A 17,368-nucleotide genomic window follows, 5' to 3' on the forward strand; every position below is an offset into this window, starting at 1 on the left:
CCGGGACGGGTCCCCACAGCCAGGCCCGGGTCGGCCCCTCTGGCAGCGAAGCAGCCCGGGCCTGTATGCCTCAGGGTTAATGTGCTCGCCCCCTAAATCAGTGCGAGCATTTTAATCCTCGCTGTCAATAGCGCGGCCTTTCAGTGCCGGCGGGGTTCTCTTCCTCTGTAAGATTTTGATCTGCTCCCTTGAAGTGCTCTGGCAGCAACAACTAAGACTCATGCTTCTGGCTTTGCTCTTGCTGGGGACTTCTTTTTTTTTTTTTTTTTTATTTTAAATGTCCAGATTCAGTATCCAGCTCTGAAATGGAGATGTCTCGATAAGATGACCTACAAAAGGAAAAATGGCTTGTGCTCTGTTCTGTTCCTTTGTGGTATTCAAAGAATCTGATTTGTTTTGGCCTTTTCCTAACCCTAAAATATTAGCAGTGCTAGGTTAGTTTTTCTGCAGCGATTTATTATCAGAGAGCCTAAATACTTTGAGGAAAACCTAATCGGTTACTTATCTACTGAGGGAGTAAGGTATGGCATTTGTAATAAAAGGATTTTCTAGGCTGTTACCAAGCATTTGAGTTAAATGGGTATTAATGAAAACAATTTAAAAGATTTTGAGCGATTGGATTAAAAACCTTTCATCTTTTTTAGTGCAGAAGACTTTACAGACAACTGCAGAATGCATACAGCTGTAAGTTGCAGAGGCCAGAGACACTCGTACAAATAAATTCTTCTAGCATAAAAATCCTAAGAAAAAAATTGCTCTTAAATAATTATTAGAGCTTTCACTGCCCTGTTGAGTGGCTTTACTGGCTCAGGAATAAACCCAGAACTCAGGAAAGGCAGTAAATTCTGCCCTTGCAGCTCCCAAACACTGACTATTTAGCACACAAAAACACTGGGGAGGGAGAAATAATTCTGTGAATGCCAGGAGAGATCCTAGCAGTACGGATTAAACGTCCGGATTAAATTCTTGCCAATACTAGCAGTACACTGAATGTGGTGCTGCTGCTGTCCACACACACCTTCCCACGGGCTCTGATCCTCGCAGTTTGAAGTTTGCAGGCGAAGGGGAAAATAACATGCTTGGCTTGCAACCAATACTGTTTTCTACCTTTCTCTTCCTCTCCCCCAGCAGAAATGGTGCTACTTCTTCTAAGTAGAAACAAGCAGGTGAAATTTGCAGCTTTTATACAGCTCCCACCCATTCCCTCTACCACCATCCCTCCCCCGAGACCACCGAACACCTCTGCAGCAATGCCAAGCTCTGTGCAGGAGACACTCAGCCTTTGATCCACAAGCAGGTGGTGCCATTAGCCCGTGTTGGCCACGTGCCTTTCACCAGCACCACACGGACCCATTCGTTTCAGCTGATGGTGAAATGACAAAAAAGGAAGCTCTTTCTTAAAAAGGGAAGATTTTTCCAAAGTCTACGAGGTGTGAGTGGGTTTCAAAGCTAAAACTGATTCAACAAGGGGAAATGACGATTTTGTCAGCACTCAATTCTAAGTAGAGCTCAGGCATTAAGTCTTTCTCCAAATCCAAATCATCCTTAGCTTTTTTAGTTCTTCCTATATTTCTTCTTTGGTTTGCATTGCAGTATTTCCTGCATGTATTTGCAGTGAGACCTATTTATTGCCATTCATTGTATGTGCACCATATCCTTGTGCACCATGGTCTTTTCATCCTCAGGTTGCATATTATTATTCAGCCAGGAAAAATTTAGTAACAACTGCTTTCATTTTTCAGCCCTTACTGGAAACATGGCGTTCCTCACTCCCTATCCATAAACTACATTTTACTCTCTTGATACCAGTAACACATCTCACTCAAATTCTGTTTTTTATCAGAAGATTTCAAAGCACTTTCCCAAGGTGAGCAGTAATAGCAGCGTTTGGATTCTGATGGGAAACCAAGTCACAGAAAGTATGTGGACCAACACACCCAGCCTGCCCCGATGGGAAGGAGGGTGTTGAGGTAGTCACTAGAGCCCTCTGCACAGAGGCTGGGCATTCACAGAACCTCTCTTACACTGCTTCTCCATACTACTGTACAAAGGTCTCAGTGCTTCCGAAAATCAGGAGTCCTCAAGTGGGGCACCAGCACCCACAAATCAGCAGCTGAAGGACGCCTGTGAACCTCTTCGCTGTGCATTGGTGGCAGGGTTAGGATTGAAGCCAGCTCTCCCTGTTGATTGAGTCTGGCTGTAACGTGCTGTGTAACCTACTAGCCAAGGCTCCTTTCCAAACTGAAATGAGAGTGGCAAGACCGAAGATGAACTCCTTAATTACTGAGATTCACTGCTGGCATCCAAGCTCTGTCTGCCAGGGTTGGAAGAGGAAGGAGATGGTATTTAGAGAGCCAGAAATTCAGGAACCAGTAACTCTCAAGCCTACAGCTGACTGTAACATGCTGACATCTGGCTGAAACTCCTGGCAGCTCACTTGGGTGATGCTGAAACGCTCCAGCAGCTCTGCTAGGAAATAAACAGAGCCAGACAGGTACGGGCTCTATAAATGGATCTCACCCGCAGAGCTCATCAGGCCTCCTGACAGATACACATCTTGCAGGCTGGTGCCATTTGTTCTATTGTAGTCTCAGTGATACGTTAATGTTTGAAGATTAAGTAGGCTTTTCAAGCAGGCTTTTAACTCTGTGAGACAGTCCTTTCTGATAGCCCTTCCTTGCACATTTTGAATTACTGATTTATTTTGTCTATTCTTAATCTGATCCCTTGCTTCAGACTCATAGTGCAAACTATGCTCTCATCCAGAGGGACTCCTTCCTTGAGATTATTTTGATAAATGTTTGTATTCAGCTTCCTACCAATCTGAATTCCTCAAGGGAAAATTCTCCCCAGGAAATCTATTGATGTTCAAAAGATTGAATGATCTGAAGATCCAAATCCCAGCACTTTATCCTTCCGAAGTGGAGAAATAAAGTCTCATGATTTTCTAATGGCAAATCTCACCATACCTGCTGGGTTTAAGTTTTGGGTCCTCTTTCTTCCTTAGAAGAAACTGGCAACGAGCCAAATCTTGTCTTTCTTATCTCGTTTTTGTTTGCTTGCCTTCCACAGAAATGAATACATTTTTGCAAAGAATTTAGGAACAAAAGTTACTGTGTACGCATCAGTAATGGACAATGTAATTAAATGATTGATGGTCAACTTATTTATAATGTGCCTTAGTTTTGCCACTTGGGATAAAGCATTTGAACCAAAATGCGTCCCATCTGACCTCTAAGGTGGCAAACCTAGGCAAAAAATAGAACTTCTAATAGTAGGCAGTTCTTTTATTCAGCATTAGGGCATTTGTGATAAGCTAGTCACTACCAAGTCTCTCAAGTAAAAGAAAACCAGAGAGAACGGTTGTGTGGGGCTCTCAGCAGTGATGGGGATTGGAGAAGCTGGGGACCAACAGCCACTACCGGTGCCATTTTGGAGAAGTGCAGAAAAGCTTTTGATAGCTGACAACACGGGATGGTTTTTTTGCCATTTGATGACTGACTTGTTTCTGTCATTAGTTTCAACCTTAGAAGGTGAGCAGGACCACTTCACATGCAGCTCAGCTTATCTGAAGCTATATGTTGCGCACCTGGAATAGACAGGGGCAATTTTTTAAGGCATGGCATGGAGACCGAAGGAGGTAAAGCTAAGAGGAAATCGCTATCTGGGAAATTGCTGCAGGATCCTAACACTGTGTCCTTTGTCAGAGAAGGACTGGCACTGAATTAAAACTAGCTGGCACGTGCTTCATCCAAGGACCCTAGGGAGATTAGGTCTGCATGGATGTGACTCCGAAATCCAGCAGTTCCAGCTGCAGAAGGTACACGTGGCAGCTCGTACCTGGGTGTAGACTCCATTGGGCTTGCACTGGTATAGGCTTGGGTTTAGAGGGCAAATAGCCAGTTACCCACCATGTGTTGCTAACCTGAAGCAATGATCTGTGGGGGGTAATTTGAGTGTTACATACCTCATGTTTTGGGAGCCAGTGGATGCTGACAACACTAGCTGCAGTAGGGAGGAGAGGTGGGGAGAAACTGGGAAGACTCTAGGGCCAGATCAAGCGATTAAAGGGAAAAAAATTGTTCATGTTGTGAAGCAAGTTTGTAATCTGCTCTGCCAAATTATTACTGATACTACCCTTAAAATGAAGTTCCCATGAGGAGTGCTGTCACACAACTAGTACGTTTAGACTTTGAACACCACTGATACGCACAGAGCAGCTCTCAGGCTGTGAGGAGTGCAGAATTGCAGCCAGAGCCGCCTTCCTGTGCGTGCGAGGCATACCAGCTCTACCTGTGTGACTACCCCACTGAAAAATATGACCCCGAGAACAAAGACCATAGTCGCCTGCTCAAGTACATACTGCAACACGTGTGGATACAAACCTGGCTCCGAACAACACTGAATCGTATCACAGTCTGAGCATCTTCATCCAGAGACAGCAGCAGCCAGAGCACCCATCATGGTACTCAAGCCGAGGCAGCAGTGGGGATCACAGCCATTTCTACTGCAGCAGAAGTAGCTTCACTAGCCAGAGCGAGAGTTCACGGATTCTGGTGGAGGAGCTCCACAAATGACGCTTCTGGATCCTGGGAAGATATGAAGGTTTTGACTAAAGCCGAGACAGGAAATCCCAGGGACAGAAAAGCTGCTCTATTTATGCTATTTCAGAACTCCTAAGCTGGATACACCTGACAGAGGCTGGAGGGTTTTTAGAAATTTCTGCTGCCTCCCGCAATTAATCTGAAGTCATAAAGAGAGCTTGTTCTTGTGTGAGTCTTGCTGGGTCCAGTTGTGCATGACAGGAATCCAACCCAGGCAGTGCAAGGAAACCCCTAGGACGACGGAACTTTATAGCCTTCTTTGAAAGCAGCTCACTTGACGCATGAATGAGGATCACAGCCCTCCTAATTCAAGCTGGGCAGCAAGCAGCTATAAACAAGTCAATTACAGACTGATTCTCCTTGATCTGAGAGCTATTGCCTGGTATTTTACAGCAGCTCTGTGTAAGGAGATGGGCCAGGCGGATAAAGAATTAGCTCAAAACCATGCTACATGGTAATACTTTGAAAGAGCATTGGCTCTCGGCTGGTTTAACAACATGGATTCATCTGTTCAGCCAGTGTTGCACCAAGACAGTGGAAGAAAAATAAGTCATGCTGAAAAATTGGTGCAACTGGCCTCACACATGAGAGAACGCAAACAGATTGTTTCAAAAAAGCAAACAAAAAGCCCTTTCCAGTTTGCAGAGACAGTGTGCAGCTGCATGCATCAGTACAGGGATTCTGGAAAACCTGCTCTGTGCTACTCAGAAATCCCCTTCTCCGGTGTTGAGTAGATGATATGCATAATATACCTGCCTGATTTGCACAGCAGCTCCTCTCCCCATGAACAGACTGGTGCCATTTCATTCTGCAGCTGGAGGAAGGCAGTAGTCCTTGCTTCTCTTCACGTTGCTGTTCTGTTTCTGGATTACACTTGAAGGCCCCATGTCATCTGCTCAGTTCAGGGTCAGCTTAAGCTCCCGTTTTGGTCCATTCCATCCTTTTTCATGATTCCTCTGTGAAGTGTCCCAACCCTGATTCGATGCCAAAGGGAACGCGAGCCCTTGGAGCTCAAAGCAGGGAGAGACCAAAGGTGACGGTGCACATCTGTCCAGGTACAGAGCAACTGTTACTCAACTCCATGGAGTCATTTGGTGTGCTGAGCTCACTAAAGCCTTTCCGACTGTTGGGTTACAGCTTACTGAGGGCCCACAGTTTGGAAGGAGGATATTGCTTCACTAAGATGTGAGCCATAATCATAGTGCTGATTTCTCACCTTGGCAAGAAGCAAAGGGGCGACGGCAGAGAGTTAGACCAGCGCTGAATGCTTTTGACCCCCTGCACATGCAGGCATGCACCTGCACACCAGATGCACTGTCTTTCCCTGCAATCCATCTCTGCCACCAGTGCGCTGGTGCAAGGTGAAGGTATTCAGCATCGGGCAGGTATGAGTCATGTCACCTGCTGAATCTTCTTCCCAGCATCGAGTCATGCAAGCCTTGAGACAGGAAGGTCTAGGTCCCCATCAATTCTCAGCATTACAAAGTCAATACTAAAAATCTGGCAGGTGGAGCTCATGCTGGCACCTCATTTTTAACTCCTCTGAACTGTCCTGGTCTTCTTGGCACCAAGACTATGTGTTCTTTTTAATGGGGCTTTCATAAACCTTGTTCCAGGAATGAAAACAGATGCCAGCGCATGCAGCACCCCAGGGAAGATCCTTGCCTTCTTCCAGAGCACATGAACAGAGCAGGGCTCTCCAGCTGCTCTGTGTGCTTGATGTGAAGCTGTGATGTTTGCGAGGGACTGAAGCATGAACTGCCCCACTAACGCTAGCAGGTGTGAGTAACAAAGGAGAAGGAGGAAAAGGCTGATAATCAAAGAAAAAGAAAATAGCAAAAAGATAAACCCTCCTGAGCAGGCAGTGTGAGAAAGTATTAATGGTTAACTCTCACTGTGGAGTAGGAGGAAAAAATGCAATTGCTAAGAGAAAGAGAAGTTTACCTTGCAAAGCAAATTTGTCATTCACTCTGCCAGATTATCATTGTTATTATTTGCTCTTCACTCTTTGAACCATAAAGAGAAAGCGTGCAAATGACCGTCAACTACAGGCATAACCCTCGCCCCGCAACCTCCCTGCCTGCATCCTCGCACATACAAAAAGAGAGGATGCTAAACACAGCCTTTGAAATTCAGGAGGATAATTGATTCTCTGACGCGTAGAAGCCCACAGGACTCCTGAGGGAGCACAGGTATAAAAAGAGGAGATGCACCTCCCTGGCAGCCAGAGGACAGCTGGGGGGAGATCCGAGAGTGTCCTCCCTGCTCAGCACGCGTCCCGGGTCCTGCCCAGGCACCGCGCAGAGGAGACAGACCCAGCAGGTCACAGAAGCAGCTCTAGAGAAGAAGTGGTTGGATTCGCAACAGGGGAAAGAAACACCTGAGCAGGAGCTGATTTAAGAAGGGCTTGTTTTCCAAGGGAACGGTAAGTGTGAGTCTCTGTATGTGCATTTAACAAAATAACGTCTATTTGGAAATTGGAGACAATTTGATTCAAACAATTTGATTGAAATGCAATCAAAGCTAGTGTCAGTAATTAGCTTTGCCAGATACAATATCCTTTGTACCATACAACACTTTTTTCTACTAAGTTACGGAATGAAACAATAATTGAACTATAGGATAAATGCAAATCAATAGAATTGTAATACAGATGAGCCTTGTAAAAACATGTTAGATGTTTACTAGCTGTAGCTTTTTTTGCTATGCTGACGCGAGTTCCTTTTACCCTGCAAAATAAACGTTGTTTTACTCACCCATCAACAAAACTGTGTTTGAGCCAAACTAAAGCATGAGGTGAAAGGCAACGATATGTTACAGATAACACGAAGCCAGCTACAATGAGGCAGAGTAAGGCACTTAAAAGGATTTCTGCTTTTTTAATGTAGTATTTCATAGTATAAAAGTCTGAACTTTATAAAACTGCAGGCACAGTAAAAGCTTCATTTCATCTATGTAGCGGTATTTTTAAGACTGATCAGGTTAAGGTTTCGGAAACAGTAAGAGACAGTTACCCCATCTCTCCAACATCACTGTCCTAATGCTGCTATTTGCGTTGCACAGGATGGAATGAAGCTATTACACTTTATCTGCTGGGACGGTGCTAAAAGATCTTCATCTTAAGGGAAATCTATTTATTAACCATTTTTTCACATGCTGCCAGAATTCCCTCACCTCAGGAGAATTTTGAAGGTGACAAGGTTTTGCAGAGCTGTCAAGCTGCCTGTATGCAGGGTGACACTTCAGTTCCCTGGTTTCTCCTCTGAAACAGAAGACGTGTAAGACTTTCATTTCAGGCTCCTTCCCGAGGGAAAAAGGGATACAGAAATACCCAAAAAGCTGGGATGAGAAGCAGACTGTAGTGAAGGGAGAGAAGACAAAGCCAGACAGGGGAAGAAAAGCGAAGCTAGAAACAAACAAACAAAAAAATTATTGCAAAGAAACTAAGAGCAGAGAAGAGAAAAAAAATCTCAAAGGGACAAAAAGTGATTCTGGAGGAAAACCCAGTGTTCAAAGAAGAGAAAACAGATACAGAAAGAAAATGTAATCAGGGCTGTATCCTAGAAAGAAAAAAGGGAAGCAGACAACATTGGACTAGGTTTTCTTTTAATTTACATTGATACTTCACTTCTTGGCTCACATAGCTTTCCTGGTACTGATTAAATCTCCCGGTTGTCACTTTCTATAGATGCTGGTGCCACGGTCTCCTGGTAACCCCCGACAGATGCTTTAGATCACTGCTTCTATCTAGAAAGAGAATCTGATTTGGGATTTGTCTTGGAGATATTCAGGGAAGAGAAGCACAAGAGAGGCATGTTTTTTCAAATTCAAATGAGAAAGGGGGGAGGGAGAAAAAAAAAAAAAGGCAGGAAATTTGCCCTAAAACCAGGAGCCCTGCAAGTCTCTCTCAAAGTCACTTTTTTGCTGCTTCTAAGCATTCCTTGGCTCTCTGAGGTGCCAGAGAGGTGCCATAAGAAACCACATTTAGGAGGTAGAGGATGCCACCCATGTGTTTGCAAGAAGCTCTGCCAGAGCCAAGAGCAACGGCGCTGCTCCCAGGGGAACAGATGGGGAAGCCGCTGGACCCCCAGCCTGCGAGCAGCTAGAAACAGAGACCAGGCTGAGAACAAGTTTATGATAAGAAACCCCATTTCTTAGTGCATCATCTTGCCCCCGTCTGTCCATCCACTTCTGACACTACCACTGATTGTGTTAATAATTTCCACAGTATCAACATCAGACCCACTTGCATGAGCACTGGTCCCTAATTAGCCTTCCCCTCCTTCCAGACAAGTGGACAGCTATGTCTGAGCAGAAAAACAGAGCTCACTGGTGATGTTTCCCATCAGGACTGGCCACCTCCTGCCACCATGGTCAGTAAAACCCACTGCTTGGAAAGTTCGCTTGGGAAATTAGAAGCCCAACCAAACCCCTTCCATTTGGAAACTGCTCTTTTTTTGCAATGTATTATACATTTGAAAGGTTTTTTTAAAAACTTCTCAAGGTTTTTTTTTTTCTCTTATGGAGATCAAACATTTTTCTTCTATTTTCTTGTCTTAAGTAAGACAGGGAACAGGAAAACTTCCTATTTTTGAAGATTTGTATCCAGATTCTTAAAGAATCTATTTTGAGCAAAAGATCAATCACATTCAGTCAAAACTCAGGAAGAGCCTTCACTGAAATACCTTCCTACTGTCCCTCGTTTCCAATGACAAAAGCGTCGCATTCAGCTCCCGAGGGTGTGTGACCTCAGACAACTCTGTCCTGAGTCATCCACAGCAGCACTTCAGCCAGCCCCAGGATGTGAAGCACCGCAGCCGTCTGAGACACACACGGCTCAAGTCCGTCTCGCCTTCCACCGAAGCTGGTGCTCAGGGCTGCATGAGGGAGCTCCTCTCAACACAGCAGTAGTTCAGCTCTCCCGAAGGGACGTATTTCAGTCCAGGCCCACCTCTCCCCAAGCACAATGACGAAAGGAACAGTGTTTTGTTTGGCTAACCAAGCTCAGCACTGTTGCTTTCGATAAATGGGTTTGCCAGGGTTACCTCTAGGCCAGTATTACCCCTCTGCCCAGGAATTTTATTTGGATTTCCCTGTTTTCTCCCCAGTCTCTGGACAGCCAGCAAGGCAGCCCAGTCAGCTGTTACGCGTGGAGCTGTGCTGTACAGCCATGTGAGCGGGCACACACCCCTGGGAGAGCGGAGCGCAGGGGAGGTCCCAGGGGCTGGTTGCAGATGGTCCCATGCAGGCAGCGAGGTTGCTTTTTGCAGCCCCTGCTAACTGCTGCCCTCCCGCATCCAAGTGTTTTTACAGTGGTCCCTGGGGCTCACCCCAGCCTGAGAGCTCTCCTTCAACCGCAGCAGCAGGACAGGTCAGTAAGGAGGTCCCACAGAGTGAAAGCCTGCTCAGCAGCCCTGCCTCCCGACCCAAGGGTGGCACCAGCTCCCTGAGGGCTCACACACAGCCACTGCCTCTGGAACAGCATGCCCTGGGGAAGACTTTGCCACATCAAGACATCTCTGCATTGGGGAAACACCATGACCACAAACGCGGAGGCACGTTTCCCTTTGTGCTGATGACCGAGCAGGGGAACTGAGAACACAAAAGTGGCACTTGGCCTCCCCTCTTGGCCCTAAGCATCTCACTGCTGCTGACTCCAACCGCTCTGCGTTTCAGGTGACCCCAAAGGGTGGAAGATGCTGGATAGGGCCACACTGCTCCTGTTCCTGCATTTAGTTGCATGTTCCATCTCCTCTCCTCTCTACCCAGCTCTCAGGTAAGCTGCTGAGTCTTTTATCCATGCTGTCACTCCCTGCCTTGTCTCTGACCTTGTGCAAAATAAGCACATGCCAAATTAAAGTTGCCAGCACTTCCAAAAACCAGATGAACTGTATGTGTATTGGTAAGTCTATTTCTTTACCTTGGCTTAATTTTTCGGGTACACTGCTAGCCTAGGGGCGGTTTCCAAAGGAGGCAGGCACCTGACACAGAATATTTCAGCCCAAGCAGCTGGTTTTGGAATTGAATGCTGGGTCATATAAAGGGAATTCTGGCAATCTGCAGAGCAGCCAGCACTTCCAGCTCCATTACTGATAAAAATTTGTGCCTGCAGGCCACCGACATTGAAATCAGAACTGCAGGTATTTTAGTACAGGAACTTAACAGCTGCCTATTAATATTTCAAGTATTTCCTTGCTGACTGTTATAAGTTGTGATATTACTTCCTACCTCTACAAATCAATGGAAGTACGAAATTGAGCACTGGGTTCTATCATGTGGATTTGCAATGTCCCACTGAAAATTCTTTAGCCTTGTGCCAAAGCCACGGCATAACGATACCATAATTGCTGGAATTTTGCTGGAGGATGCTGGGAGCTCAGCAAGGGGGAAGTGTGTTTGAGGCAGCTCTATCAACCATCTTTTCACTGCTGAAATAGCTTCAGGGCAGTTTCTAGCTGGAGAGAGTGATGGACAACACTTGTGTTACTGACAAGACGCAGATGGCAAAAGGAGAAAGAAAAAACAGGAGGAGTAGTGGTCAAGAAGATTGATCCTCCCCTGGCAGTTGAGCACATCTTGCAGTATGACTTGGGTTTGTCTTGCAGGTACAGTCCAGAGCCAGTTGCTGGCAAGGCCGTGAACTTCCAGCTACAGCACAGCAGCCCTTTGCAGAGCCATAACCCCTCAGTGGAGGAACAGGATGAGGAGAGTTTGTTAACAGACCCCACTGAGAGAAGGTTCGTACCTCACCTCTAAGCCCCACTGCAGCAACAGTATGCTGGTTACGATCTTCCCACAGCCTGGGAGCAGACCAGCAGGTCACTCAGTCCCACCAGCACCACAAAGTACAGGCTCCAGGGGGAGAACCCAGCTGAGCCCTGCACAGGAGCAGAAGGCTGGGACTGTGCCAGCTCCCACCATCACCGATGTCCAGAGCCATGTCCTGCTATCCTCCCGCAGCAGGGATGTACTGACAGGGGCAGGGTCACAGGCCCCGCACTCCTGCAGGGAACGTAATCTTGCACCGAGCTCTGGGAATCTATCTGCGTGGTTGTTAGAGCCTCTCCTTTCCACCCCTGCACAGAGATGGAGGATGGTTTCTGAAGCGCAGAGGACTCATCCTTACAACAGTGGGACCAGCCAAGTGGCTTGTGCTCCCCTTACCTGTGGATTTTCAGGAGCCTGAGTCTAACCACAAGCTAGAAACCTGATCGAGGCTCCTGCCACCCTGTCCCAACCACAGCCCTCCCAGAAGGTGACAGTGTTACTGCCGAGCACAGCAATGTCCCAGCTCTGCCCTCTGCCAGCCTGTGGTTCCCATCCTCCTTTCCACTGGTTCTCTGACCTCATCTTTGGTTTGCAGGCACTTCTCCTTATTTGTTTTAGTGTGGATACTGATTAACAGATATTTTGTCTTGCCTGCTGCCTCCCTGTCAGAACTGAGCTCCCTCAAATCCTTTGATCATCCAACACTAACGCAGCCCGATACCAAAAGGAGTTTGCTATGGTTACCTGTCCCTGATCTCAGCAGTGCTACATCTGGTGTATTTTGACACCTGAAACACCCATTTCTTTCCTGGAAGGTTCATTGCTAGCTCAGCAAGCACACCCTATGCTTGTCTTTCACCCCCAGGATGCAGCGTCATGCTGATGCCATATTCACCGACAACTACCGGAAATTCCTGAGGCAGATTTCTGCCCGCAAATTCTTACAGACCATCATTGGCAAGCGGCTCGGGTAAGCCACAGCCCTTTGCTGTCCTAGGGCAAATGTTTTGCTTATTACACTGGGCAGTTTCTTGTATGCATACAACAGAAGCAATCTCTCCTGCTGTTCTACATCCCGAAGGGCATCCCACATTCCTATGTCTCAGATCCCCCTAATCACAACTATCATTTAAGCAGCCTAATTAATCTTTTCTTCTAAGGCTCTAAGTGTCATCAGCTGAGAGCTCTACCATAATATCAACAAGCAATAGTATTTGCAAATAATAGTTGCAATGATCATTCACTGTTAGGAAACAGTCATCCCTGGCCTGGTTTGAACACAGAAGACAGCCTCTCCACTACCAGTCAGATAGCTATGGCTGGATAGGTCAGCAACTGCCACTAAGTAAGACCAATTAGCCAGATGGGAGCCCACTCTCATCCCTCTCATAACACAGGAGCAAATACAGCTGACCAATTTCTTACCAAAATGATGCAGAACAGCCCCAGGCTCAGACCCAGCAAGTTCCCTTGCTGTGCTGCTCAGCCTGAGCCAAACTTTGAGTGAGGGACTAAAAAGCATCTTTGAGACAAATATGTTTCTCATCTTTGCATAACAGAATCAGCGAGAGCAGCCCAGGAGAAGGGGTGCACGAATTTCTGACAAGGCGCCAGTCTGACAGTATCCTGATGGACAGTCGCTACCACCAACAGATGGTACTACGGGACTTCCTGGGAGCCATTCTGCAGAATCAAAGGTAGGTGGGAATCAGTTCATTATCTGCTCACCGCAGGAATAAGACAAGGGCCTTATTGCTGTCTGTCTTCCAGATGTGAAGCTACTGGATTAAGTCTCATCTTTCATATACACTCAGAGAAAGAATAAAGCTCTCACCTGACCCCTTAACCCAGCCCTTCCCTTACGTGGGCAAGTAGGGTGCCGATAAGGAACAGCCTGTCCTGAGCCAGCCTGCACCACACACACTAGCACATCATTGTGCTGTCTTCTCACCCTCATAATTCAGTAAAATAGCAGTGGAAAAAAGAATTTCTCTCTCAATCCCAATTATACCATCACTGTCCTATTCTCTTCTTTCACAGGCCTCAGAACATCAACAGCAGTCGGTTAGAAGACTTTCCCAGCACCCTGGCTAAGCTCATGTAAATATTTCTCCCTTTTTCACCTCGCCATGCTCTGGTGAGTACTATTCCCTGCTCAAGACCATATATAACACAATGCTTCTGCACTGCTCAAGTGGTTTGAAGGCTCTCCTTCAGCAAAGCCAATCCCCACTGCTGTCCATGAAAAAGGGTCCTTGCTGCAATTTAAGGGGAAAAAACTCCCCATCAATTTTCTCAAGTACCTAAAGTCCTGTTAGTCTGAACAAAGAGACCATGAGTGTTGTGAAGCTGCATGTGGATGTCTTGAGAACAGCTTTGTAAGACTGCTTTTGGTTGCTGCAAGCCTATCTGAGACTGTGTACGTGAGTGTCTAGGCTAGGCTAAAGGTAGACAAAAGTCCTCCCCTGGGAGCAGAACCTGCCTCTAGATCCCTGGGACACTTCAGGATTTCCCTGTGGTACTGAATAAGAGAGGAAGTCTTACTGTTTTCTGTACTCCTCACTCCTGAAAGTGGTCACCTGGATCTTGAATTATGCTCTATATCTTGCCAGCCCTGGTGGACTGAGAGCCAGCAGACAGCAACAGCCCATCCTTGGGAATACCTTCACTTGTTCAAAAGTCAGCTGGCCTGTTTGAAGCAACCTCATTTTATTCCCTCTGTCCCATAGAAATTAAGCCTGTCCAACCCTCACTATAGCACAATAGAGAGACCTGTGTGCATACTAAACAAAAAGAGAGCCTGGGAAGGGGCAGGGGGAGATCAGAACTTCACATAAATCATGCCTATGGATTCAGCTGGGAGAGCATGGCATTTCAGCATCTCTCTTGCCATGCTTGACTTGGTTACCTTTCCACAAATAAGGTCAGCCAGGAAAATCCTCCAAAGAATGAAAAAAATCTGTGTGTGCTCACAAGGTTTTCTCATAATTCTCTTCTCGTCCTGCTTCTCTCTAGAATAATTCAGAGCTCATGGATCTAACTGTACAGTAAGCCCTTCACAGCAATGAAGACATTCCCGGATGTGACCAGCTGGAAACTGATGCATACACTCCTCAGATCTGTTCAAAAGAATGCAGTTCTGATGCACTACTTAATTTACTTCAGAATTTAACTCCCCTGTGTAAATACTGGTCCATGTACTGAATCAGAAAAAAACCCTCTCCGTCGTTTAACCTCAGGCTGCTTTACATACAAAGACTAAAACAACCAGTACACTTGTAATCCTGGGGACATACTGTCTAACAATTAAGGCTTTCAAATCACAAAGCATAGCAAAATTTCTGCCAAGTCATCATTCTGTTTGAGGGCCTGATTAATAAACATGAGGCCACCAAAAGGCACCTTTAGGCAACTTAGTAAATTGATTACAGCCTCCTTCTAAATAGATGCTGATGGCACAACCACACACACAGCTCGGATCAGGGTGAGGTAAGACATGAATCCACATGTCTACCACCCATTAGAAATGCTGCTGCGGGCTGCTGCTGTCTAGCTCCTTGATGCAGAGCCCCGGCAGCAAAACTGAACTCTAAAAAAAGCTCAGCAGCAGTTACTACTCAGCCTTGAGGTGTTCAAACTGAATCTACAGCTCTGCAAGAGTTTAAGGAGATCCCTGTGCATCAGACTGAGCTGTCACTATGTTTGAATTCAATGTGCCATCCAGTGGCTCTGAACTCCACCATGGCTACAGTTACAACTGTAAATGTTTTCAAAGAAGTTATTAACCCAGTGATCTCATACAGCTACTTCATAGAATCATACAGAATTACAGAATGTTAGAATCTTTGGGTTGGAAGGGACCTTTTAAGGTCATCTAGTCCAACCCCTGCAATGAGCAGGAAGGGTACTTCCTTCCCTGTCACCCCAATTCTCCTATTGTTTGTGTAATAATTATGTCTTCAGAAATGTGAATAACGTCAGGATGGGGTCTGCTTTCCCATCATCAGTGGGAAATGAAAGTTGTTCGAAATAAACCTGTCCAACAGCAGGTCAAAATGGCTTGTTGTCTATTGACATATTAGTTTCTTGATTCTGGGCCGAGAATGGAAGATGCTGCTCAAAGACAGTGATCAAATGCACCAAGGACTCAGAGCTGTGCTAACAATGGCACCAGGTCCAATGCCAAGCAACTCAAGACCAGGCTGGAAATACAGGGGCATGCAAACATATATTAAGGCCTATGAGATCATCCCTCCTTGTACCTGAACAATTCCTTAATAGTCTTCAGTAGGTACCACCTCATTTTTCCTCAGGTGACCATATTTTAGGACAGCAGGCTCCACACATGTGTGGAAATGAGTTCATACTTGCACCAAATCCCTATGGATTACATTCTCTCTGTTCACATCTTACAATTCTAGTACTATGAAAATATTACTAACTGCCCAGCAGGATGGGAAAGCAACAAGGGGATGTTGAGGGAGACAGTGAAGCTGTCACAGCTGCAAGTGCACTAGTGGGTAATCTGTTACCCTTCCACATAAGCCATCCTTCTGCTTCACAGTACAGCTGGACAGAAAACCTGCAAAAGATGACACCTCAGTAGGCCCGTTTCAAAATGTGTTTGTAAACCTGTTCTGTAACAACTAACATGCTTGAAGCCATTTGGACTTACTTGCTCCAAGGAAAGGAACTATAAAAAACAATCAGCTTCTTGAAGTAGTAAGTAAACATGGCACCAAAAAAAATTTAAAATTCTGTTAAGTGGCAAAAGAGCTATATACAAACACTAGGTTAGATACACCAAATAAAATCAGAAAGACCTAAGTCTGTATGACTAAACAGCTGGGTGAATGCAGCTATTTCGTATAACTTTGAAAGTTCAGTTTGCATGAAAGTGAGGAAACAAATGCTCAAAGGCTGGGAGATTAAATATAAAAACAAATAAAACAAACCAGATGTCTGAGGAATAAAAGGCCAAAAGAATAAAAATCTTTCCTAATGCATAGCCAAGGAGGTAGAAGATCAATAGCAACACGCACAGCTTAGAGAAGATATATCACAGTAGCACTCTTCGATTTTTTTTTTTTACATCTGTGCTCTCCTTGGATAACGTGCCAAAGCTCTACAGGGAAAGTACTGGAGGATCTGTCCTAGCATAAAGCATCAGTAGAAAAATAAGTTATAAACCAAAGCTGATGAGTGAGCAGTAATAAAATATGAGGCTCAACAAGAACTGAGTGAAAAGGAGTTCCAGGGTAAAGTACTACAAATAGTAGCTTAACTATTTCTTGCTTAAAACTCCTTTAGTCCCAGAGGACTTTAATGCGGCACGAGATCAGGTTTTTGAAGGAGTACAGAAGAGGTTAAAGGAGTTAATTAAATCTCTATGGCATCCAGTACAATGTTCACAATGAACAAATGGGTAGGAACTATTACGAGGAACAGAAAAAGTGAGCTAAGTGTGAACAACTGCAGTGGAGAAGAGGAAAGATGGCTTTTATAAAGTGGAGTCATCTCTCACACATGTGAAGTTCTTTGGAGCATTTGGCTCCACACCCTTTATCCACATGCTTGCTGGCTGATATAATTTTCTTGGCTCTCCAGAAGACATTTGATAAAGTACCTTTGCCAAAAGGCCTTTAAAGAAACTAGTCTGACATGGGACAAACAGGAGCCAACACAGATGCAGGGGAAGGAGCAGCCGTTAAGTTTCCCATGTGGAAGTTGCTCACCAGGAGGAGATTTTGGCCTTTGGTTATCATCATCAGTGTGCCCTTCAATAAAGCCCAAGTCTGCTGCTTCAACACTGCTTAGTGGTCTTGAAGGTAGTAATTAATTGAGAAGTTAAGAGCTCAGGTAACTCAAACATGGCCACATGGCAACCAGCAGATTCCCAGCATTCGGTTTCATAGAAGAACAGAGAAAATAACCTCAATCAAACTCTTATTTGGAATGAAAAGGTTACTTTCAGAGGCTGGAGAGAAAGCGAATCA

The 17,368-nt window shown here is 45.5% G+C and overlaps 1 protein-coding gene across 2 annotated transcripts; it reads left to right on the plus strand.

Moving 5' to 3' along the window:
* The first annotated feature begins 10,286 nt into the window (after nt 1-10,286).
* GHRH (growth hormone releasing hormone) lies at nt 10,287-14,475 on the plus strand. Of its 2 annotated transcripts, none has more exons than XM_010286957.1 (6): nt 10,287-10,380; nt 11,210-11,341; nt 12,238-12,342; nt 12,932-13,069; nt 13,413-13,509; nt 14,388-14,475. In XM_010286957.1, exons 1-5 carry the CDS (start codon nt 10,301-10,303, stop codon nt 13,474-13,476), a joined length of 519 nt encoding a protein of 172 aa, XP_010285259.1. In that variant the 5' UTR covers nt 10,287-10,300; the 3' UTR covers nt 13,477-13,509; nt 14,388-14,475. The 2 variants fall into 2 exon arrangements, with proteins under 2 accessions (XP_010285259.1, XP_010285258.1); XM_010286956.1 differs by having other exon boundaries at nt 13,413-13,472.
* Nucleotides 14,476-17,368: the final 2,893 nt, after the last annotated feature.

The sequence above is a fragment of the Phaethon lepturus genome, unplaced genomic scaffold (genome assembly GCF_000687285.1).
Source record: "Phaethon lepturus isolate BGI_N335 unplaced genomic scaffold, ASM68728v1 scaffold29085, whole genome shotgun sequence".
Classification (NCBI taxonomy): Eukaryota; Metazoa; Chordata; class Aves; order Phaethontiformes; family Phaethontidae; genus Phaethon; species Phaethon lepturus.

What these genes read in the sequence shown, in the direction of transcription:
- GHRH (XM_010286956.1), top strand. Translation starts at nt 10,301, where the DNA reads ATGCTGGATAGGGCCACACTGCTCCTGTTCCTGCATTTAGTTGCATGT. An exon ending in ATCATTGGCAAGCGGCTCGG is followed by an intron (nt 12,343 to 12,931) that starts GTAAGCCACAGC and finishes TTTGCATAACAG; the next exon opens with AATCAGCGAGAGCAGCCCAG. An exon ending in AGCACCCTGGCTAAGCTCAT is followed by an intron (nt 13,473 to 14,387) that starts GTAAATATTTCT and finishes GCTTCTCTCTAG; the next exon opens with AATAATTCAGAGCTCATGGA.